General features: G+C 40.1%; 4 protein-coding genes across 4 annotated transcripts; all 4 read right to left on the reverse strand.

Annotated features, from left to right (window-relative positions):
• Positions 1–2,754: 2,754 nt before the first annotated feature.
• LOC115583905 (G-protein coupled receptor 84-like) lies at positions 2,755–5,461 on the reverse strand. The gene is made up of 2 exons (XM_030421143.1): positions 5,432–5,461; positions 2,755–4,482 (listed from the first exon to the last, which is right to left on the reverse strand). The coding sequence occupies exon 2, from the start codon at positions 4,472–4,474 to the stop codon at positions 3,239–3,241; it is 1,236 nt and encodes a 411-aa protein (XP_030277003.1). The 5' UTR covers positions 4,475–4,482; positions 5,432–5,461; the 3' UTR covers positions 2,755–3,238.
• A 2,555-nt stretch (positions 5,462–8,016) lies between these two features.
• On the reverse strand, positions 8,017–9,243 carry LOC115582910 (G-protein coupled receptor 84-like). Its single transcript, XM_030419147.1, has one exon. It carries the CDS (start codon positions 9,241–9,243, stop codon positions 8,017–8,019), a length of 1,227 nt encoding a protein of 408 aa, XP_030275007.1.
• A 5,861-nt stretch (positions 9,244–15,104) lies between these two features.
• On the reverse strand, positions 15,105–16,328 carry LOC115582911 (G-protein coupled receptor 84-like). The gene has a single exon (XM_030419148.1). It carries the CDS (start codon positions 16,326–16,328, stop codon positions 15,105–15,107), a length of 1,224 nt encoding a protein of 407 aa, XP_030275008.1.
• Positions 16,329–22,257: 5,929 nt separating this feature from the next.
• LOC115582912 (G-protein coupled receptor 84-like) lies at positions 22,258–23,490 on the reverse strand. Its single transcript, XM_030419149.1, has one exon. The coding sequence runs from the start codon at positions 23,488–23,490 to the stop codon at positions 22,258–22,260; it is 1,233 nt and encodes a 410-aa protein (XP_030275009.1).
• Between the last annotated feature and the right edge of the window lie 1,988 nt (positions 23,491–25,478).

Below are 25,478 nucleotides of genomic sequence, written 5' to 3' on the forward strand. Positions count from 1 at the left end.
TGTTCACCTAAGCATGTAGTGATTTGAAATATTTTAACCATTACTCATACTTGTTTGAAACTTAAAAAAAAAAAATCAACCATCAACATTTCTTATAACCATGAACTCAGTTTAATGATGTCATATAACAACAACAAAACAACAACTCATGCATTTGTAGACATTTTCTTCTTAGTGCAATTAGCACAAAGGTGTTTTGTTTTGCTACAGTTTGTGTCAGTTGTGCTATGACTTTGATTTGAATTTAAATGTAGTCCTTGCGATTACCAAAAACAATAGCATTTTATTCCAGTTCAGTGATGATTTATGTTCATCAAGCCACCTCTTATGTTTGACCATTTTACAGACTTTACTGCCTGTAATTGTCTTTAAATCCTGCCCTGAACAAAACATAACTGTTCGATCTGCAAACAAAAGAAACTGCAGTATGTCGGATACAACACAGATCTCATTCATTTACACATAAATAATGTTTTTGCCCAATTCCATCCCTTTTGGGACTCCACATTTAACCTTCATCTACACCTAGACAAACCATGCACTTTTCAACCTTACCACTAAGTGGCCCTAACGCAGCTGCTTTAGTTTTCAAATTTAAATTTAAATTGCAGCGTGCAGAATTTCTTCTAATGGGCCTTTTCCTAATGCCTCAGGGTGTGTGAAGTTCCTTCTAAGAGTGCCAAATGCTTAATGCTGTTGTTTGTCTAGCTTTTTTGACTGTAGTGTGTGCAAGAGACTCTGTGCACTCTGACAAAGGTGTGTTGAAGTTTTTTGTTATGTGCCTACCACTTTGCACAGAGAGCAGTAGAGAAGCTTATTTGCTTTCTCTTACTCTCACTCTCCTGAACTTGGACCAAGTTGGACTACATTATTTCATCAATATATTGTCTAGGGACTCTGAATAAAAAGACCATTTAAATATTTTCATGTACCTGTTGAGCTGTTTATCCATCTAAATTGTTTTGGTATGATTTGCAGAATTTAGGAGATATCAGACGTAGAGATGTCTGTCTCCTCTCAAATGTAACAGAACTAGATAAAAAAGAAATTAAAAAAAACATTTGACTCAACAGCAATGTCTCTTCAGAAATCAGACCTGGGCCCGTATTCACAAAGACTTTTATCTTAACGTTAGGAGTACTCCTAAATCGGACTAAAAGTTTTTATGTAGGAGTCGTTTCTTAAAAGTAATTCACAAAGCCGCTGAGACCTACTTTTAGTTATGAAAACAGTGAACTCCTAAACTAGAAGTAACTCTCTGTTGCTATGGATGGCGTCATTTTATAAGGACGCACTTAGAAGCGGTGACAACGGTGATTGGTTGTTGAGTGACAGGGCAGCCCATTGAAAAGTCATTTAGGCTATGCAATGCATGAAGTGAAAATAAGGAAGTTGCCTACAAGCCCATGACAAAGCCTATCAAAAGATATTGGATGAAGAAATGTGTTTATGATGAGAATTAAGTCTCTCCCCCCCCCAACAAAAACGCTTCGGACAAAAATTACAAATTAGAAGATTGCAATGGAAAACGTGAATTGCCAATAAAAGCGGCATTTGCTCGAAAAGCTGAGTCAAACCACTCTCCATTAAAATTCGGGACTCGTGTGTTGATCCGGGCCATTTCGCAACAATGTCCAGTGTATTGTAACATTCGTCAAAAACAATTTGTGTATAGATGGAATGCAACTTTTTCCACTCTCCCTCTCACTTTTTCCAATTGACAAAAGCCCTATTCGCACGGGACTAGTATAACCTGGGGACCTCCAGTAATTTGTAATAATTGCGGAGGTCGTCTGTGATCTTAGTCCCGTGCGAATCTGCTATGTCCATAATTTGTAAAGTAAAAATTCCACCGCAAACCTATCATATTACCTATCATATTTCACCAAACACAGAGGTCATGTGATAATATTAGTCCCGTGGGAATCGGCATCTATGTGATTTGGGGTCGTTTTTTGTTTTTCTTAAGGTTCTTTGTGTTTTCCACCTTTTTTCTGCCTTTTTCCCAGTCAAGAATTATGGAGGCTGTGTTGGGAATTATAAATAAAAGTTTTGACAGCATTTTGGGTGCAAATTCAGGAGGCTCATCAGAAGAGCGAAATTTCGAAAGATGATTAGATGGATTACATGCATGGCAGTATGCGGTAAGGAACATTTTTCTGTCTTTCAACAGGCTCACCAGTTATTATATTAAAAATATCTATATCTAACCGTTGTGCTGCTGCAGCAAGGGCTCCGGTTCGATCGACCCGGGGGATAATGTCAGTAAATTAGAGTTAAAACACAGACTTTGCTTATCCTGTGCGAATGCGCCGCACGAAACACGGACGTGGTGGGATAATTTCTAAATCACTTGAGGTCCCCAGGTAATATTAGTCCCGTGCGAAGAGCTGCATTTTCCCTGTAGCCAAATACCGGTGTCATGCCAAACATTTTAACTCTGGCGTTATTGGATTGTTTCGGTTGGTTGGGAACGTTATTGCGTCCCTCACCAACTCCACCACAACTTCAGTCCCTTCGCGGTCCATCCGACATCGTTGTAATAATTCCCTGTCATTTAGCGTCTAACATTCAGCTGTGACCAGGTCTTAGCGAGTTAGGAGTCCTCTGGACTACTTCTAAGGTCTCACAGACTTAGGTGCTACTTTTAGGCTTAAAATGTTTTGTGAACAACTCTTATTTTAAAAAATTAGGAGTCCTAAAGTTACGACTGACACGCCCATTATTTTTAGGTGTTGCTCCTAAATTCGCCTGTTAGGAGCTACTTTTAGCCTTAAGATTCTTTGTGAATACGGGCCCTGGTCATTAAGCATATTTTAAAGACCTTGTTGTAAGCAGTTTCATGTAGGAACTGTTTTTTTCTACTATCTGGTGCTTTGACTACCACAAGCAAAGTGCTACTGTACCTACTGAACTATTATTTTCTACCACACTCAACTTGTGTGCTTGTGAAAGGGCAAATGTAAACATTAATAATGTCCCTCCTCAGCTGAGCTGTTCCGTTAGCTAACTTTTCATCCAATAATAGATCCAAATTTCCCTCTGCACTGTGATCCAGAAAGAACATAGTTTCTACATAAAACTGCCCACAACAAGGTCTGCAACTTCTGAGGTGCGTTGAGTACCACCAGCAAAGTGCTACTGTACCTACTTTTAGAGAAAAGTGACATCTTGACAGCTCATAACCTCAAAAATCTGCAACTCAATAATAGAAAAATAAGTAAATAAGCTTTTGATTTTAGCTGAATTGTCTCTTTAAGTTCCACAGGCAGGTGAACGGTGCAGCAGCCCTGGTGAGCAGCACATGGTAGGCCTGTCGAAACTGTCTGTTCATGACCGCATAGAGCACAGGGTTGATACAGCTGTTGAGCCAGGTGAGGTTTCTACAGATCATGTACAAAACCCGTGGGGCATGGTCATGTTTGTCGGCTATGTTGATTATCAGGAAGGGGACAAAGCAGCACACAAAACCCATGAAAACAGCTAAACACATGCGCGTCACGTGCTTCATTTCCTTATCATCTCCTGAGGCTGTGCAGTGGGACGAGGAGGCTGCATTTGTGGGAGCAGGTGTGGGTGAAGGTGGTGTAGTGACGATATCAGGAGGAGACTTGTTTGCCGATTCGGCCGTGGCATAACTGTAAGAAGACTGCAAAGACTTTTCACAATTGATCTCAACTGTATTTTTGGCTAGTTGTGCCTGGTGGCTCATCTCACAGCTAGATGTGTTGGTCACACTGCTCTCCACTCCACTGGCATTGATGTCTTGTGCTGAAGAAGCTGGTTTCTTCCTGGAGGATCGACGGCTGAACCTATAGCGGAGTAGAGCTTGTGATGTAATTTGGACATGTCTGTAGATGAGGAGGTAGAATGTACCAACACATCCGAGACCAACAAAAAAGTAGAAAAAGAGCAGGATGGTGGGGTAGGGATGGAACGTCTGCCGGTCGATACTACATAAGCACACCTTTGGCACAAACATGTAACCAGGCCATAGTGGGCCAAGGCTGACCAGGCCTAGTGTCCATGCTGAGATGATGAGTAAAGAAAGACAACGGTCAGAGAAGACACGATCAAAGACAGCCCTCTTTGCAATCATGAGATATCTGCCTCCTGCTATTAGACAGAGGGTGATAATGGAGACAGAGTTTGAGAGGAAGACGAGCAGGCCGACGATTCTGCACCACAGCTGACCAATGCGCCATCTGAGGTGTAGATAGGAGTCAACTAAGATGGGCTGCAGTATGGTGCAGTACAGGAGATCAGCTAGAGCCAGGTTGACGATGAGCACATTGAAGCGTGTCCTCAGATGAGGATCTATGGCGAAGGCTAGAATGGTCATCAGGTTCCCCACCGTACCTATGATGGTCACAGCACATCCCCACAGCACAGCAAAGTAGCGGTAGCCAACGACTGAAGGACTGTAGCAGGAGAAGAGGTCGTCCTCTGTTAGGTTGGTGTGGTTCATCATCATTCTGTCAACTAATGAATAGGAAAAAAAATAGTACAATAAACCACACTGAAGGAAACAACATGAGAGGCTGATATTTGAGTCATAATTTCATAGAATTATATTATATCTCTCGTCTTAATCAGGAAACCAACATCATAATGGAGAAAAGTGGTCCTGGAGGAACAGCTTTGTCAATAATTTATCAATAATACCCACTTGTCCAATAAAGATGTTAAATAATAGGGATTAGCTTTTTATTTCTGTCAGTAGTAGCGTTGTCAAAAATATTGAAAAATATCAATACTGAATGTTTGAAACAGTTTCAAAACTCATTTTACACAGTATTGCTACTGATACCAGCTGTGATCTCAAGTAATGTCTGACTAAAGAAGTTGAATATTATCTGGTCATTTAATTGAATACTTTTAATATAGAACAGAGTCAGTTTACATTTATATTCATTAAATATACACACAGCATATATGTATACATATGTATGTATATCTCATATATATGTATGTGTGAATATATATGTGTGTGTGTACGTGTATCATGTCTCGCTCTATAGCCTCTATTTTGCAGTATTTACCTTTCCTCTCATTTCAGATCCTCTCTCCCTGCCCTTGTGAGTTCTCGCTCGACTGTGATTGTATGTGTGTTTGTGTGCATGTTTTTCTTCACAAATAAAGAAAAAGTGATGTTTTTAATCAGTCCTGATGTGCAAATAGAGCACTTAGTTGTCATGCCTATCTGTTCAAAATCACTGTAGTGAAAGACTGAAGCCTGATCTGTTGTCTTTCTTCAATCTAATTAAATAACTAAACTGCCCATCAAATAAACTAATACACCAGGGTGATGTTTTTAAATTGCTTGTTTTAGCTGTCAAACATTTCAAGACACAAGCAATGATAAACAGCATTCAGCATTCATCACTTTACTGTAATCACAAACATACATTTGCAGTGTTAAATTTCTCACCTTTAAGTTGATGACTTCCTCCAGTAGTTGTTGAAGGGTATACAGCGATCTCATCTGCTGCCAGTCAGTCTTCCTGTTAAAGTGTCATTTTAAGGACATCCTCTTTCTCTTAGTCGTTTCTACAGATCCTTTCATTTTCATGTCTTAATGCTTGTTTTCTCTGTGCCCTAACCTGTATAAATGCAGATACACTTAGTATAACTAGTATGTTCTTAAGCTGCTAATTACTAGACTGTACTGTATATACAAACACATAGTGATTTCACATTACTGAACTACTTGTTCAACCAGTTACATTTCTGATTTATTGTTGTCATATCTCATTACATTACAATGTTAGTATTGAAAACTTGTATCTTTAAAACCCTTTTAAACTGGCCAAACAACCCACTAGAACCTGCCAACATCTGGCTTTTGTCTTCACTGTAAATGTGTACAATCAGCATTCAATTCCCGGTCAATTGACTCACATTAGTTATGAGTATGTAAAGCCTCTACCAGCAGCACCATCTTGTCTGATGTGAGCACAACAACTGGGTGAACAACCTCATTTATTCTCCTTTTCAGGCACGATGCCACAATGTGTGACGAAGTTAAGGCTGTTGGCTTGTTCATATCTTTACATCTGTCTCTGTCAAGCAGCGCAGGAACATCATTCAGTCAGTGTGGAGTCTGAAAGAGACTGACGTTAAAGATATTAAAAAAGTAACCACTGTGTGTGGCTTCTTCTATTACAAGACACTGTACTATCAAAATGATTATTGAAGGTGTTGTTTAAAGGTAAAAACATTACATAATTTTTCTAATTGTAACAATAAGCATCAGAATATAGGTTAGCTTCTTTAATGTGCTCACAGAGAGTTAAAGTTAATCAGAAACCCAGTCCTCCCCACCTTAGTTCAAATGTGACCAGTACCACAGGAGAAAAGGAAGTCACAGATGGTCTAAATCACCACTTCCTTTTTAACAGAGACCTCACTCTGATAGAAACATTTGTTTGTTGTCCTCAACTATAATCATACAGCTAGACAAATAGTTATACTTTCCTTGTGTCTGTCACAGGAGTAAATGTTTGAAACTGTCAGCAAATGCAGAACTACTGAAGTTGTTAGTGATTTCCTCCCATTAGGTCACAAGCAGAGAGCTAAAGTGTATGCAGCTTCTATCTCTAACCTGTTAAGCATTTTTTGTTCACACATGCTTTTCCTATATAATTAACCATTACAGAAATTAACATTAAAAACATGAAAACAGAGACAAAGGGTTTTCAGAGTCATGTGTTGCAGATTGGGGGATACTCGATAGAAACAAATGTATCATTTCCTCTTCACATGGAAGCAAAAGCCTGATGATTGTCATATAGTAAGTGATAAAGAGACTCTCTTTAGAGCCTCCAGATGTGTTATAGAACATTTCAGGTATACTGGAGGAATAAAAAGAAAAGTATAATCCTGGTTGTTATTGGGGCCATGTTACTGTGCAGTTACACCTCTTCACCTACTTTACTTAAACATGTTCCTTTTCCTAGTTTTAGTGCAAAAAAGTACAAGTACATTCTGACAAGCCCCAGCTCCAGATATGTTTGACTTGCAGTTCCAGCATGAACAGTTTGCTTGCTTCACAGTGTTGTGTGCGACCCCCAGTGGAAGAATTTGAAATAGCGATTACTATTATTGTAAAATTGCAGTTAATAACTTGGTCCTGCTGGTGTGCTTGTTCTGGCCCATGGGCCATATGTTTGACACCTCTGACTGAGATGAAAAAAGAAACAGTTGCCAATGGCTGAATGGAAGTTGGATAACATTATTTCATTATAAGGTCATATGGGATTCTATTTAAACAGATACACAGCTTTAATATGACAGTTCACCTAAAAAAGTCCAAAATATTTTTTCTTCTCACCTCTAGTGCTATTTATCCATCTAGATTGTTTTGGTGTGAGTTGCAGAGTTTGGGAGATATCTGCCGCCTCTCAAAAATAATGGAACTAGATTACACTTTACTAGTGGTGCTCAAAGTCTCAAAGTATACATTTCAAAAACTTATTACCAATTCCTCTTTCCTGATATCATGACCCAGTTACACAATTTAATCTACAGACCTTGTTGTTGTGCAGTATGATGTATTAATTATTTTCTTTCTGCGGAATTCCACCTGGCAACTATATTACTGCACAAAGGAAAGCATGCAGGAGAACCTAGCTAGCTAACATTGGTACCCCGCCTAGGATATACAAGAGCAAAATACAGCCAGGGGGCTGGTGTGCATTCACTCTTGCTCAATCACATCAAGTGAATAGTTACAAAGTGGTTGTCAAGACAGAGGCATGGTTGATGATAAAATGATAAAAATTACTCAGAAAATTACTACATGAAACTACTCACTACATGGTCCGTAGATTATTTTGAGTTACCCGCTCATGGTTTCTGGAAAGAGACCATGCTGTTTGATTTTCTTTTCATTGTGTTGGAGAGGAGGCCAACATCTCCAAAATCATCATCTCACACCAAAACAATCTAGACTGAGGACCTGTCCTACAGGTAAAAGGAAAAATATGTTGGGTTTTTTTTGGTGAGCTGTGTCTTTCAATTCTTGGAGGTCAGGTGCTCAAGGAGACGACCTACAGCCCTGGTGAGCAGCACATGGTAGGCCTGTCGATACTGTCTGTTCATGACCGCATAGAGCACAGGGTTGATACAGCTGTTGAGCCAGGTGAGGTTTAGGCAGAACATGTGCAGAACCCTCGGGGCATGGTTATGTTTGTCGGCTATGTTGATCAACAGGAAGGGGACGAAGCAGCACACAAAACACAGAAAAACAGCTAAACACATGCGTGTCACATGCTTCATTTCCATATCATCTCCTGAGGCTGTGCAGTGGGACGAGGAGGCTGCATTTATGGGAGCAGGTGTGGGTGAAGAGGATGTAGGGACGATATCAGGGGGAGACTTGGTTGCTGATCCGGCTGTGGCAGAGCTGTGAGTAGACTGGGACGTCTTTTCGCTATTGATCTCATCTATAGTTAGGGATAGTTTTGCCTGGTGGCTCATCTCAAAGCTACATGTGTTGGCCATACTGCTCGCCACTCCACTGTCATTGGTGTCTTTTGTTGAAGAAGCTGGTTTCTTCCTGGAGGATCGACGGCTGAACCTATAGCGGAGTAGAGCTAGTGATGTCATCCGGACACGTCTGTAGATGAGGAAGTAGAATGTACCAACACATCCCAGACCGAAAAAAAAGTAGCACAAGAGCAGGATGGTGGGATAGGGATGGTACGTTTTTCGGTGGATGGAGCACATGCACAACTTTGACACAAACACGTAACCATGCCATAGTGGGCCAAGGATGACCAGGCCTAGTGTCCATGCTGAGATGATGAGTAAAGAAAGACCAAGGTCAGAGAAGACACAGTCAAACACAGCCCTCTTTGCCACCATGAGATATCTGCCGCCAGCAATCAGGCAGAGGGTGATAATGGAGACAGAGTTGGAGACAAAGACGAGCAGGCCGAAGATTCTGCATCCCAGCTGACCAGTGCGCCATCTGAGGTGTAGATAGGAGTCAACTGAGATGGGCTGCAGTATGGTGCAGTACAGGAGATCAGCTAGAGCCAGGTTGACGATGAGCACATTGAAGCGTGTCCTCAGATGAGGATCTATGGCGAAGGCTAGAATGGTCATCAGGTTCCCCACCGTACCTATGATGGTCACAGCACATCCCCACAGCACAGCAAAGTAGCGGTAGCCAACGACTGAACGACTGTAGCAGGAGAAGAGGTCGTCCTCTGTTTGGTTGGTGTGGTTCATCATCATTCTGTCAACTAACGGGAATCACATCGGTCAAGAAACTACAGCACTGAAGGAAACAACATAGGAGGCTGGTATTTGAATTCCTTGAGAGTAGTTCCCTATAACATAATTTGAATATGTTCCTCTTCTTCAGCTGGAAACCAAAATAATAATGGAGAGAAACAGCCCTTGAGGAACAGCTTCGAGATCATCATCAACTGGCCCACGATAATAAATAATAAGGATGGGCTTTCTCTGTAATTTTTATATTCGAGTACTCACATTATGTTATTATAGTGCACACATTAGAAAAAAATAAGCAGTAGGGTTATCAGCACATCTTAAACACCACTTTGAGTAGTATTGACTACTTTGTCTACACCTTTTAAGTCAGCCCTCAATTAGATTGAGCTTTCTTCAGAAATCCTCTCCACTCTTGCAGTTGGTGTGTTTCCTAGCCTGTACCCCAACTCAACAAACACCATCAACTCACGGAGAGACCTTATTCCTCCACTAAGTTTATTTGCAACATATATCTAACCATTTTCATGTTGAACTGGTTGATCTGGTCTTTCCTGGTGTCATCACAATGGTGCATGCAAATACTGTAAGCAAATGAGGTGATGGGAAATTGCAAGTTATCTGTCTCTGTTGTTTCCTCCTTGTGCTTAATGCGCAAATGGTTAATTATCAATCAGTTATCAATTTTAACATTTGCAGTGCAAATTCATTCAGTTCATTTTATCAAAATACTTCAAAATATCACTCTGTGTTTAGGTTACTGTTCTGACTGTTACATTAGATCAGATGATGTCTGACTGAAAACACAAGGGTCATTTTACATTTCTAATTAATGATTTTATATGCATATGTGTGTGTTTGCGTGATCGCTCTATAGGTTGAACCAGTCCTGATGTGCAAATGCAGAACTCAGTCCTCATACCTTTTACAATAATATAAATGTAGAAAGACTGTAGCCTGATCTGTTGTCTCTCTTTAAACTAAATAAATTGTAGATGCTGCCATTAGCACAATGATGCTCACAATTTAAGAATATATCTGAATCATTAAGTCTAAACTGCACATCACATGTACTAATACACCAGGATGATGTATTAAATTGCTTGTTTTAGCTGTCAAAAGTGATGACAAACAGCATTCAGCCATTCGTCTCCCATCATTTTACTTAAATGACTTTGTCAAACAAACGTGTTGAAACATACAAAAATTGGCAAAGTTATATATCTCACCTTTAATTTGATGAGCTCCTCCAGTCGTGAAGCGTATGCAGTGATCCTATCTGTTACCGTGTGATTTTATGGGCTTCCTCTCGTTCTAAGTTGCCTCTACAGACACTGAATTTTTCATTTGCATGTCTAAGGCTGACTGTACCAACAAGGATTCACTTTTAAACCTGATTAAATCATAGTTTAAGTTTAAGCTTAAATTCTGTTTTCCAAACTTCAAAACCTACTTAATATGAAAAATGACTACATTTAAACCACACTTACAACCTGAGTTTAGTTTTTTTTCCTCTAAACCTAGATTAAATGTGTTATTTTAGCACCAAATATTTCAACTCAAATTACCAGTCCAAATATCCAGTATTTACTTCAAACAGTCTTTTTTAAATGTAATGAGCAAAATAATAAAGTTACTGGAATACAATTAAGAGCATGTTCTGGCCAAATGATTTTCGTGATGCTGCTTAATTTTTATCAAGGTACCATCTTAATTAATTACTGAGCTGAACTGTGTCAAGCCAAGGTAGGCTTGACACAGTTTGACTCAGCACATCAGCCCAGCTGGGGTTTATATCTCCATTACAACACTGCTACCTGCTTCAAGGTGTGCTGTTGACTAAAGAGCATGTGTCTCCATCATGTCTCATTTGCTCTAAGGTCATGCTTTTGTCTTTCTCGTTCTGTTTCTTATTGTATTTTGGTGTCTCACTCTCCTCTTGTTTCAGATCCCTTCATGCCCTTGTGTGTTTCCCTCTGTTGTGATTGTTCCCCCTTTCATGATGTGTTTTACTTGCGTCTCATTATCCTCACCTCCCTTGTCTGTGTGCTGCCTGTCTTCTCTGCCAGTTCATCTTCACCTTTTGTAGCAAGCATTCTGACATTTTTACTAATCTCTGATTAGAACTAATCTTAGATTAATTAGATCCTTGTTGGAACAACCCAGCCTTAGTCGCTTATAACTATACTGTATTGTACATCCAAACATGCAGTGATTTGAAATATTTTATATTACTCATACTGTTACGACCCTAGAGGTCTTAAATGTTTCTATTTGTCAGTTTCAATAACCCTCTTTTACTTGAGTGAGAGTATGTGTGTGTGTGTGTGTGTGTGTGTGTGTGTGTGTGTGTGTGTGTGTGTGTGTGTGTGTGTGTGTGAATGATTGGTTGCAGGTGTGTCTGAGTGATTGTAGGTTGCCCCGGTGAGCTGATTGGTTCCTGCCTGGAAGCCAAGAGGTTAAGGGCTGGCTCCTTAGGGGTGCTTAGGTGAAAGGAAGAGGGGAGTCTCACTTCCATGTTGCGCCAGGGTTTCCCCCTAGGCCCTGGTCATAACACATACTCATACTCATTGTGTACGATTGTACAAACATTATCACATTATTGAACTACTCATACAACCATTACATCATTATTTATTGTTGTCATATCTCATTACATAAAAAAAAAAAGAAAAGAAATCACCCATCAACATTTCTTACAACCATAAACTCAGTCAATGCTGTCGTATATATTTTGGTTTCAACAATTAGAAAGGCCCAACATGCACCTTTTCTCATTTTTTAATGTTTCAGCACACTTCTACTGAATAACAACTCGTACATTTGCAGACATTTTCTTCTTAGTGCGATTAACAAAAAATGTTAGCAGATCATTTGTATTTGCTACAGTTTTTGTTCCCTGGAAAAAAGGTTAAGTACAATACAGTAAACCTGGTGCCCCACACCTCTGTCCAGTAAGCAAAATATGGAAGAATAAGCAAACTCTACAAAATATGATTTGCATCAAAATCTAAACTGTCCTTTGCTTTGTTTATAACAGCAACACATTTGCACAATTTCTTTTCATATATTTTACATGAGGTTTCCAAATAAGTTAGTTTTGTGTTATAGCTTTAATTACCAAAAAGCAATTACCAAAAACAATAGTGGTTTATTCCAGTTCAGTGATGATTTATGTTCATCAAGCCACCTCTTATGTTTGACCATTTTACAGACTTTACTGTCTGTAATTGTCTTTAAATCCTGCCCTGAACAAAACATAATTGTTCGATCTGCAAACAAAAGAAACTGCAGTATGTCTGATACATCACAGCTCTCATTCGTTTACACATAAAACATGTTTTTGCCCAATTCCATCCTTTGTGGGACTCCACATTTAACCTTCATCTAAACTGAGACAAACCATGCAGTTTTCAACCTTACCACTAAGTGGCCCTAACGCAGCTGCTTTAGTTTTCAAACTTCAATTGCAGAGTACATAATTTCTCCTAATGAGCCTTTTCCTAATGCCTCAGGGTTTATTTTTCTGTATCGTGTGCATGAGTCTCTGTACACTCTGACAAAGGTGTGTTGAAGTTACCTTTGTTATGTGCCTACTACTTTGCACAGAGAGCAGTAGAGAAGCTTCTTTGCTTTCTCTTCCTCTCACTCTCCTGAACTTGAAGTAAGTTGGACTACATTATTACATCAGTATATTATATGGGGACTATATGAATCAAAAGACCACTTAAATTTTTCCACGTACCTGTTGGGCTGTTTATCCATTTAAAGTGTTCTGGTGTGATTTGTAGAATTGAGGAGATATCAGATGCAGAGATGTCTGTCTCCTCACGAATGTAACAGAACCAGATTTAAAAAACAAACAAAAAACATTTGACTTAACAGCAATATCTCTTCAGAAATCAGACCCAGTTATTAAGCATATTTTAAAGACCTTGTTGTAAGCAGTTTCATGTAGGAACGATTTTTTTCCTACTATCTGGTGCTTTGACTACCACAAGCAAAGTGCTATTGTACCTACAATCAAAAAAACAAGAATGCATGGAGTGCTACTTGGGTGTAGAATAGTCTGCCATGTCCTTGACCTTTTGTTTTTTCTGTCATTAGGCGCGTTCAAGTTGACCTCCTGCTGCCTGACTGCATCAGCGAGATCTGCTGGCGACAGCAGGGCGGGGCTACAAACGCTGCTATGAAGTCGGACACTCTCTCTTCCCGTAGACGTGACGTGACTTGGCTGAGCTTGCGGTGTTTGCCTTCTTCGTCGGCGAAGAAGTGGAGGAAATTGATTTGAAAAAAACATTTTGGCTGAGGGAATAGAGCAGTGGAACTGCTGCTGTGTTGCATGCAGACGACCGGGGATCAAGACCAATATTGACCAACCAATATATATATATATATATATATATATATATATATATATATACATATATATATATACAGTTCATATTTAGAGACAACAGAATGTGACAGCTTTGTCACAATAACAACTTCAAATTTGGATACTTTGTAATTACTTCACTTAAAACGGTCACACAGTGGCGCATCAAGAGTAGATGAAGAGCCTAAATGTTGTCTTACTGTAAATGATCATGTTCTGTTTTCCTTGTAATGTCACCATTAAATACATATGAACTTTGTCTATCTGGTACATTATAGTAAGTCTTGCACAATAACAATACAATTACAACAGTTATTCATTATTATGATGACAACTGTGCTTAGGTGCATCATGATTAAATCACAGCTGAGGGGAATTTGCTGACTACATTTAACAAATAAGCATAACTACAGACTCATAAGATGATGCATTTTCTAATAGCAACATTTTTCACAATGAATTAAATACATTTCACTGAATGAATGAAATACAATAATCAGAACAAATGACTGAATCAGATGCCTTGTCCCGCTGCGCCATCTCATCACATGCAGAATAGCTCAGGATAATTCTTTGTATTGTTAATGTGACGGGAACAGAAAGGGTTAATTAATAAGAGTGGATAGTACAGATAACACTGGACACAGCAGTTAACCACTTCTCCATCATCACCCTAAGCTGACAGAACTGAGCAGTTTATTGACGACATCTTTCAGGGTTGTTGCGTTACATGAAGGATTTTATAGGTTTATTCATGGTGACTATCCCATAGGTGCAGCCACACAGCTGCTACTTATCTGAAAGTATTTGATATTTGAGTAGAAAAGAGGCAGCGGCCTTATGGATAAGGAAATTCATCGAAACACACGTCATATACGTCAGCGTAGATGAGAGCCAATTAGGGCAAAGTCCTGACGTCATGAAGGTGGGTCTGGGGTCGCGCAGTACCTGGAGAGCAACTGCGCGAATGCTCTGCAGCAGCCTCGCTCCCGCGATAACTTAAGGTCATGTGACATCAGATGCGGAGCAGAAACCACTCCCATCCAGGTCATCGTGGACACATTTTAACCAGCATGCATCACGATTTATGCAGCGCTGCGCAGCGCTGCGCTGCGTGATCTTGAACTCGCCTATTAGCAAGTCATCCTGATCATGTGACTGCTTACCTGCTCACACTGAGCAGCTGTCTCTGATCACCTATTTAACAATGAGCAGAGGTGACTGACAAACACTTTGCCCTTGCCCTGACGAAGGCCTTTTAGGCTGAAACACCTTGGCATGTTTTTACTAGACTAGCCATGTACCAATAAAGGCGTTTTAATCATTACCCTCTTGAGTGCCTCAGATTTTTTTTCTTCAAAGTGCTACTGTACCTAGTTTGAGAGAAGTGTGACATCTCTACAGCGCATAACTTCATAAAAATCAGCAACTCACATTGATATAATCTATGTGGATAAATGGAAAAATTTAAAAATAAGCAATGATTTTAGCAGAACTGTCTCTTTAAGTTCCACAGGCAGGTGAATGGTGCAGCAGCCCTGGTGAGCAGCACATGGTAGGCCTGTCGAAACTGTCTGTTCATGACAGCATAGAGCACAGGGTTGATACAGCTGTTAAGCCAGGTGAGGTTTAGGCAGAACATGTACAGAACCCGTGGGGCATGGTTATGTTTGTCAACTATGTTAATCAACAGGAAGGGGACAAAGCAGCACACAAAACCCAGGAAAACAGCTAAACACATGCGTGTCACATGCTTCATTTCCTTACCATCTCCTGAGTCTGTGCATTGGGATGATGAGGCTGCATTAATGGCAGCAGGTGTGGGTGAAAGTGATGTAGTAACGATGTTAGGGAGAGACTTGGTGTTTGGTCCGGATATAGCAGACTGAGAGGACTTTTCACAATAGATCTCATGTATAGTTGGGGCTAGGTCTGCCTGGCTGCTCATCTCACAGCTACATGTGTTGGCCATACTGCTCCCCACTCCACTGTCATTAGTGTCTTCTGCTTTAGTAGCTGGTTTCGTCCTGGAGGATCGGCGGCTGAACCTATAGCGGAGTAGAGCTTGTGATGCAATCTGGACACGTCTGTAGATAAGGAGGTAGAATGTACCAACACATCCGAGACCAACAAAAAAGTAGAAGAAGAGCAGGATGGTGGGGTAGGGATGGTACGTTTTCCGTTGAATGGAGCACACGCACTCCTTTGGCACAAACACGTAACCCGGCCATAGTGGGCCAAGGCTGACCAGGCCTAGTGTCCATACTGAGATGATAAGTAACGAAAGACCAAGGTCAGAGAAGACACGGTTGAACACAGCCCTCTTTGCAACCATGAGATATCTGCCACCTGCTATCAGGCAGAGGGTGATAACAGAGACAGAGTTTGAGAGGAAGATGAGCAGGCCGACGATTCTGCACCACAGCTGACCAGTGCGCCATCTGAGGTGTAGATAGGAGTCAACTAAGATGGGCTGCAGTATGGTGCAGTACAGGAGATCAGCTAGAGCCAGGTTGATGATGAGCAGATTGAAGCGTGTCCTCAGATGAGGATCTATGGTGAAGGCTAGAATGGTCATCAGGTTCCCCACCGTACCTGTGATGGTCACAGCACATCCCCACAGCACAGCAAAGTAGCGGTAGCCAACGACTGAAGGATTGTAGCAGGAGAAGAGGTCGTCCTCTGTTAGGTTAGTGTGGTTCATCATCATTCTGTCAACTATTAAATAGGAAGCAAATTGGCCAACAAATTACAACAAACCACACTGAAGGAAACAACATAGGAGGCTGGTATTTGAGTTCCTCGAGTAATTCTATCATATACTATATTATATTCCTCTTCTTCATCTGAAAACCAACATCATAATGGAGAAAAATGGTCCTGGAGGAACAGGTTTGTCAATATCATCAACTGGCCCACTTAATCCAATAAAGATGTTAAATAATAAGGATGGGCTTTTTATTACTCAAAATTAATAGTACTTAAAAAACAAACACAATGACAAATCTTAAACATCACTGTTGTAGTGTTGTCAAAAATATTGAAAAATATCAGTATTGAATCTTTGAAATAGTTTTACACAGTATTGCTACTGATACCACCTGTGATCTCCAGTAATGTCTGACTAAAGAAGTTGAATATTATCTGGAACTGTGCAGGCCTTTTGGTTGAACACTTTAAGCATAGAATAGAGTCATTTTACATTTATATTCATTGAGTTTACATACAGTATATATCTATGTACAATGGTGGCCAAAATTATTAGAACACCTGACAGATCTGAATATATTGACCTTTTTTGCCTCCAAAAGATGATTTCATTTAATTATGTTCATGAAACATGCAGATGGATGCTCTGAGCACAACAAATATCATATGAAGTGAGTCCTACTGTTTTCATCCACTTTGACTTTAATATTTGATATGTCCATCAATTACAGCAGCACATCTCTCTGGCATAGTGTCAATATATTTCCTGAGAACTTCGACACTAATGTTATCCCATGACTTCTATAACTCAGGCCAAAGATTTTCCTTTGAATGCACAATTAATCTGTCCAGTTTATTTTCCAACTCGCCCCAAATTTGCTCGATGGGGTTGAGATCCGGACTTTGAGGGAGCCAGTCCATTGTTTCCAATATTCCAGCAGATTCCTTCTGTTGCAAGTAGAAGAATGTTTAGGGTCATTGTCCTGAAAATAAATCCAGGCCCAAAAAGACGACTCCCAGATGGTACTCCGTGCCTCACCAGGTATACTTTCTTATCCATGATGCCATCAATTTTCACCAAGTCACCTGTTCCTGAGGCTCAAAATGGCCCCACTGTTGGCAAGAGACACTCATTTTTATATCTCTCCCCCTCCCTCCACCAAGCATACACTCTTTGCTTGTTGCCAAACTGTTCAAAGTTGGACTCATCAGTCAAAAACACTTTAAACCAATCTTCCTTTGTCAATTTCTTGTCTTCTTTCGCAAATTGCAGGCGTTTCACTCTATTTTTCTCTTTCAGTAATGGTTTCTTGGCTGCTATTCTGCCAACAAGTCCTCTTTCTCCCAGTTTCATACACAGTTCTTGAAGACACTGTTTCACCATTAGTCATTGTGGTGTTGATCTCGTCATGCAGTTCTCGTGAGGTCTTTCTTCGGTCCTTAAGACTGAGAATTTTGAGATGCTTCACTTGTCTGTCCAAAATGTTTCTTTTTTTTCTACCTCTCCCCTTTCTGTTCTGGTGTGAATTGGTGGCATCATGGCCATAACTCCAGCCAGCATCTAAAAAGTCCTTTATTCGAACCTGTTGCTCACTCGTTAGCTCCTTATTCACCTTAGCTATGTTCAAAGAGCAACATGCTGCTTCACAACTACCTCTCGAGGCTTTGAATTTTATGCCAATTGGTGGTGTGGCCTCAGTGACAAAACCCTGATGTTACCAATCATTTAATGAGCAGGATAGGCCTTCAAAAGAATCACACAGCTGTGTCCTAAGACTCTTGCATCACCATCAATTTAACCAAGATCACATTTGACAACGATTTCACAAGTACTTTGGCTTCTTCTTTGAAGAAACACGATTGTGTGATATAAAGAAATAGGCCTAGCTTGTTTTTTGTAAGAAAAATGACCTAAATCTCCTTATGAAGGCTCTATTCTATGGTTTATCTAGCATTATGATGACTTTGTAGATATTTAATTAATTTCATGGGTACTTAAATAGCCATTTCAACATAAACAACTGAAATCTCTTAAATATGCCAAGTGTTCTAATAATTTTGGCCATCACTGTATATGTAATATATATGTGTATTTATTTGTCTGTGTGTGTTTTACAAATAAAAAAAAAATTATTACTCTATACTCAGTCTTGAACCAGTCCTGATGTGCAAATGGAGCACTCAGTTGTCATGCCCATCTCTTTAAAATAACTGTAGTGACAGACCTAAGCCTGATCTGTTGTCTCTCTTTACACTAAGTAAATTGTAGATGCTGCCATTAGCACATTTTGCTGCACACAAATAGGATTACATTTGAATCGTTTAGTCTAAACTGCCGATCACATAAACTAATACATCACAGTGATGTTTTTAAATGGCTTGTTTTAGCTGCCAGACAGTGTAAGACACAAGCGATGGCATACTGCATTCAGCCATTTGTCTTCTATCATTTTACTGTTATTACTTTGTCAAACGAAAATGTTGAAACAAAAAAAAATTTGCAGTGTTAAATTTCTCACCTTTAAGTTGATGACTTGCTCCAGTAGTTAGTGAAGTATACAGTGGTATACAGTGAAGTATGCGGTATACAGTGATTTCATCTGCTGCCAGTCAGTCTTCCTGTTGCAGTGTAAGCTTAAGGACATCCTCTTTCTCTTAAGTGCTTCTACAGACACTAAATTTTTCATTTCCATGTCTTAATGTATGTTTGCTCCGTGCCCTAACCTGTTTAATTGCAGATACACTTAGTATAACTGTTATGTCCTTAAGTGGCTTATTACTATACTCTAGTGTATATATAAACACATAGCGATTTGAAACATTTGAAAATGACTCAAATTACTCATACAACCAATTCAATTTCTAATTTATTGTTGTCATATCTCATTACATTACAATGTTAGTCTTGAAAACTTGGATCTTTAAAACTTCCTTTATACTAGCCAAAGAGCCCACTAAAACCTTCCAACATCTGGCTTTTGTCTTCACTGTAAATGTGTACAATCAGCATTCATTCTCTGGTCAATTGACTCATTAGTCATGAGTATTTATAGCCTCTACCAGCAGCCTCATCTTGTCTGATGTGAACACAACAACCGGGTGAATACATCAATTTACTCTCCTTTTCAAACGAGATACTATGATGTGTGTTGAAGTTAAGGCTGTTGGCTTTTTGTCAATATCTTTCCATCTGTAAATGGCAAGCAGTGATTGAACATTGTTCATACAGTGCAAAGTCTGAAAGAGACTGACGTTTAAGACTTTGTAAAAATAACTGGGTCTGAGACTCGTCAGCTGCCTGACCGGCATTGTATTTGTGATGACAATCTTGACACACAGGGAAAAAATACCAAAGGCAGACTCGGCTCCTATGGCAAGCCGTTTTAACATTTAATGGAACCACACTCCTATCTGTAATTACATTTTAGATAGTCACAATAGCATTTCTCCTAGTCAAAATTGTATTCTCACTAGTCAAAATGGTAATTACAGATTTCTGCAATAACATTCTTACTAGTAGAAATGTTATTTCAAGATATCTACAACTTCGATTGTACTAGTCAAAACTAAATTTAAGATATATAAAAATCTTAAAAAGTATAAGTGGCCGTTTTAACGTTTAATAGCTAGACTGGATATGTATTGCATATATCTGTAATTCCATTCTTTCTAGTCAAAAAGAACATTTCAGATATCCACAATAACATTCTTCTTAGGACAAATAACGTCACATTTGCCATTCATGTGTATTGGGCTTTCAATTTCAGATATCCACAATTACATTCTGGATATCTAGAATAAACATTCTGGACATCTGCAATAGAATTCTTACTAGGAAAAAAAAAATGTAATTTTGAATATCCAAAAATACATTGTGACTAGTAAAAATGTCATTGTGAGTGGCTGAGACAGAGACACCATTCACCTTGTTACAAGACACTGTACCATCAAAGTTATATAATCTTGCACTGATTTAACAATTAACACCCGATTTCAGTTTCAATTGTACCTTTTCTCATGTTTTAAATCATCTACATTTACGGTCCAGCCAACTTAATGGTGCTATTTATAAGAAAAGTTGATTTTGAAATAATGGCGCTTTGGGATGGTGTCTGACCTGCCCTACAATCCCAAAGTGTGTTTTTTTTTATAAACCTTTAAATAATAGTTCACACATTCATGCAATGCATAAATTACTAAACATTTCTTTTTATTGCAGTTAACAAAAAAGGTTACAGAAGTGCTTGCTACAGTTTCCGGTTCCTTAAAAAAGGTTTCACATATATGTGAGGATGAAGCAAAATCTCAACTGTCCATTGCTTTCTTCAAAACAGCAACATATTTACAGTTTCCTCTTTATATATTTTATATGAAGTTTCCAAGTAAGTTTGTTGTTTGTTATCACTCCCAAAAATGTAGCTACATACACTTTTTCAATGGGAACACCAACTATGATTTTATCATGATTTTTTGAGATTACCAAAAACCATGAATTTACTTGTATTCCAATTCCTGGATGATTAATGTTCATCAAACTACCTCTTAAGTTTGAAATAGCATTTCACATACTGTAAGACCTGTGACTGTCTATCAGTCCTGTCAAGAACAAAAAATAAACAGCTCTAGTGGCTCCAGTAACTTCTTCACTGTAACTATGATGAATTAGTGATTGGCACATGTGAGTAAATGCTTTAAAACACAATGTGATAATTGAACCTTTTGCTGTTCCACATACGCTTCCTGTGTCTGTTTCACAGGAGTAAATATTACGTGCACCATTACGTACAGGCCCAAGTGTAGAAATGTCAGCAAATGCAGAACTACTGAAGTTTCTACTATTGAATTAATCCCATTAGGTCACAAGCAGAGAGCTAAAGTATATGCAGCCTCTAGGTCTGAGTTATTAAGCATCCTTTGTTCACACTGATGTTTTGCTTATGTTATGAACCCTTACAGAAAATAACATATAAAACATTCTGAGTTGGATTCAGAGTCATCTGTTGCAAATTGGAGGATGCTTGACAGAAACATATTTATCAGTTCCTCTTCACATTGAAATGAAAGCCTGATGATTGTCATGTAAGTAATAAAGAGATCCTCTTGAGAGCCTCCAGATGTGTTACAGTACATGTCAAGTACACGGGAGGAATAAAAAGAAAAGTATAACTCTGGCTGTTATTGGGGCCATGTTACTGTGTCACTAACACCTCTTCACCTACTCAAACCATGTAGTAAAGCTACCATGTGCATCACAGTTTGGATCCTTATTGCTTGTGATTATACACATCAGATGAGTGTGACTGAAGTAAATTTTTTCCAGCATGACTTAAATATGACCTGCATCTTTTGCATCATTAGTTATTTAACACATTACATGAGAGTTAATGTCATAATATTAATGTATGTCAGCCAAGTGTAAAATTGGTATTTGCTGATTTTTTTGTGAAAACTTCCCTCAGATACCCTCATATACAGTAAGCTCAAACTATTTACATGAATTTTGAAGGACACATTTTTGAATTCCTCAAATTAAGCTTGATAAAATTTTTGTGTTTGGTTTATAACTTGACACCTTACATTATTGATCATTTGAAGGCAAACGCTGTCAAGCTCCTTCTCCTTTTGCTTCCTAATCTCTACCCTTTTAATCACCCAGATGAACAAAGAAAGAGTTGACAGTATCTCAATGACAGTGGCATTTTCAAAAAACATCCAGAATATTTTTTTTTCTTCTTACGTAGTGCTATTTATCCATCTAGATTGTTTAGATGTGTGTTGCAACGTTTTGATGTCTGCACTAGATGGCACTTGCTTGTGGTGCTCCAAGTGCCAAAGAACACATTTCCAATCTTGATAGACAGACTCATACTACAGGTAAGAGGAAAAATACTTTACATATATCTCTCTTTCAATTGCATGAGGTCAAGTCCTCAAAGAGACGACCACCAGGTCCACAGGCAGGTGAACGGTGCAGCAGCCCTGGTGAGCAGCACATAGTAGGTCTGTCGAAACTGTCTGTTCATGACAGCATAGAGCACAGGGTTGATACAGCTGTTGAGCCAGGTGAGGTTTCTAAAGATCATGTACAAAACCCGTGGGGCACGGTTATGTTCGTCGGCTATGTTGATTAACAGGAAGGGGACAAAGCAGAACAGAAAACCCAGGAAAACAGCTAAACACATGCATGTCACATGCTTCATTTCCTTATCATCTCCTTTGGTTGTGCAGCGGGACGAGGAGGCTGCATTTATGGGAGCAGGTGTTGGTAAAGAAGATGTAGTGATGATCTCACGGGGAGACTTGGTTGCTGATCCGGCTGTGGCAGAGCTGTGAGTAGACTGGGAAGACTTTTGGCTGGTGATCTCATCTGTATTTTCAGCTAGTTCTGCCTGGCTGCTCATCTCAAAGCTACATGTGTTGGCTACACTGCTCTCCACTCCACTGTCACTGATGTCTTGTGCTGAAGAAGCTGGTTTCTTCCTGGAGGATTGGCGGCTGAACCTATAGCGGAGCAGAGCTTGTGATGCAATCCGAACACGTCTGTAGATAAGGAAGTAGAATGCACCAACACATCCCAGACCAAAAAAAAAGTAGCACAAGAGCATGATGGTGGGGTAGGGATGGTACGTATTCCGGTCGATACTACATAAGCACACCTTTGGCACAAACATGTAACCATGCCATAGTGGGCCAAGGCTGGCCAGGCCTAGTGTCCATGCTGAGATGATGAGTAAAGAAAGACCAAGGTCAGAGTAGACACGGTCAAACACAGCCCTCTTTGTAACCATGAGATATCTGCTGCCAGCTATCAGGCAGAGGGTGATAACAGAGACAGAGTTGGAGAGGAGGAGGAGCAGGCCAAAGATTCTGCAGCACACCAGACCAGTGCGCCATCTGAGGTGTAGATAGGAGTCAACTGAGATGGGCTGCAGTATGGTGCAGTACAGGAGATCAGCTAGAGCCAGGTTGACGATGAGCACATTGAAGCATGTCCTCAGATGATGATCTATGGCGAAGGCTAGAATGGTCATCAGGTTCCCCACCGTACCTGTGATGGTCACAGCACATCCCCACAGCACAGCAAAGTAGCGGTAGCCAACGACTGAAGGACTGTAGCAGGAGAAGAGGTCGTCCTCTGTTAGGTTGGTGTGGTTCATCATCATTCTGTCAACTAACAGGAATCACATTGGTCAGCTAACACTGAAGGAAACAACATAGGAGGCTGGTATTTGAGTTCCCTGAGAGTAGTTCCCTATAACACAATTTTATGTTCCTCTTCAGCTGAAAACAAAAATAATAATGGAGAGAAATGGCCCTTGAGGAACAGCTTCGTCATCATCAACAACTGGCCCACGATAATAGATAACAGCGATGGGCTTTCTCTGTAATTTTTATATTCGAGAACTGACATTATGTTGTTATAGTGCATGAGTCCTCAAAAAAGAAACAAACAAAAAAAATGAGGCAAACTAAATTTGTGTGAAACAGTTACGGTTATCAGCACATCTTAAACACCACTTTCAGAAGTATTGGCTACTTTGTCTACACTTTTTAAGTAAGCCCTCAATTTGACTGAGCTTTCCCCTGAAATCCTCTCCACTGTTGTAGTTGGTGTGTTTGCAAGCCTGTACCCCAGCTGAACAAATATCATCAGCTTGCAGAAGTCTTCTTCCTCCACTTAGTTTATTGGCTACACATATCTGCTAACCATTTTCATGTTGAACTGGTTGATCTGGTCTGTCCGGGTGACATCACAATGTTTGGATTGCAAACATTGCAAGCAAATGAGGTGATGAGAGACTGCCTGTTATCCTTCTCTGCTGTTTTCTCTTTTTTTCAAGGCACCATCTCAATTAGTTACTGACTGTTAGGATGAATGGATCAATATCATGCTTTTGTTTTTCTCATTCTGTTTCCTGTTTTATTTTGTTGTCTCACTCTCCTCTTGTTTCAGAACCCTTCATTATGGAGCCAGAACGGTGACTTTAAAATTTGGCATCCAAAAAAAAAAATTGGCATTGAAAACAAAACCAGTACTGAAAAAGGAAACATTGTCATTGAAACATTTGTATTGAAAACAGTTGTATTGGCATTGAAACAAGTATTGGCACTGAAAAAAGAAAGTAATTCAAATAATTCAAATCCGAAAATCTTATCATTTTATTTTATTGGGATTTATTTGTATTTTTCAAAGACAATCTTCAGATTTTTTCTTCATGTCACTTTTTTTCAGTGACAGATTTTTTTACAATGTCAGTTTTTTTTCAGTGTCACTGATTTTCAGTTTCAACTTTCTGTCACTGTTTTGGCGTCGAGAGGGAGGGGCCTGAGGGGAGGGGCAAGTAGAGCGTGGTTTGCATATCATTTGAGAAGGTAATGGCAGCAGCCTGCGGGAAGGCGAGGCTAGACGGTCCAGCCATAATACCGTTGTAGCCGGCTGTCTCTGGGCAACACAGAGTCCAACTACCTCGCGGGCTTTTCTTCAAGCTCTCTCCTGATGTGTCCAAGTTTCTGTGTAGCTGGTTCTGTCCTGGAGCTCCCGAGCTCTGGTCTCTACATGCATATGGAGTGTGGTAGTAGTACCGGGGCGCCGAGCACGGAACATTAGCCACAGTTAGCACAACAGTAGAACAGCCTGTTGCTCCGAGCCGGGGGCTGCAGCGCCGACAGCAGCGCTCTGGTCTGCCCCCCGAGCTCTGTGTCACCATACCGCTACCGGAGACCGGAGCTCCCGACCTCCGGTACCTATATGCGTATGGAGTGTGGTAGTAGCACGGAGCTAACGAGCATTAGCCCCAGCTGTGTAGCTCTGAGCCGGGGCTGCCTCGCCGACAGCAGCGCTCCGTCTGCTCCCCGAGCTCTGTGCCACCGCACCGCTGTACACGCATACAGAGACCGGACAATAAAAGAGAGTGCTTGAAGAAAAATCAGACTGACTTTACCCGCATACTGACTTGTTGAGTTTATTCGTTTCGACTCAAAGGAGTCATTGTAGGAATAGTGATATTATTCACATGAACTGAGTTTATAGGAGAGCTCTGGTCTCTGGTCTCCGGTAGCAGTGCGGTGTTACAGAGCTCGGGGAGCAGACGGAGCGCTGCTGTCGGCGCTGCAGCCCCGGCTCGGAGCAACAGGCTGTTCTACTGTTGTG

Source organism: Sparus aurata, chromosome 6, assembly GCF_900880675.1.
Source record: "Sparus aurata chromosome 6, fSpaAur1.1, whole genome shotgun sequence".
Classification (NCBI taxonomy): Eukaryota; Metazoa; Chordata; class Actinopteri; order Spariformes; family Sparidae; genus Sparus; species Sparus aurata.

Coding starts and splice junctions, on each gene's coding strand:
- LOC115583905 (XM_030421143.1), bottom strand. CDS start 4,474: ATGATGATGAACCACACCAACCTAACAGAGGACGACCTCTTCTCCTGC.
- LOC115582910 (XM_030419147.1), bottom strand. CDS start 9,243: ATGATGATGAACCACACCAACCAAACAGAGGACGACCTCTTCTCCTGC.
- LOC115582911 (XM_030419148.1), bottom strand. CDS start 16,328: ATGATGATGAACCACACTAACCTAACAGAGGACGACCTCTTCTCCTGC.
- LOC115582912 (XM_030419149.1), bottom strand. CDS start 23,490: ATGATGATGAACCACACCAACCTAACAGAGGACGACCTCTTCTCCTGC.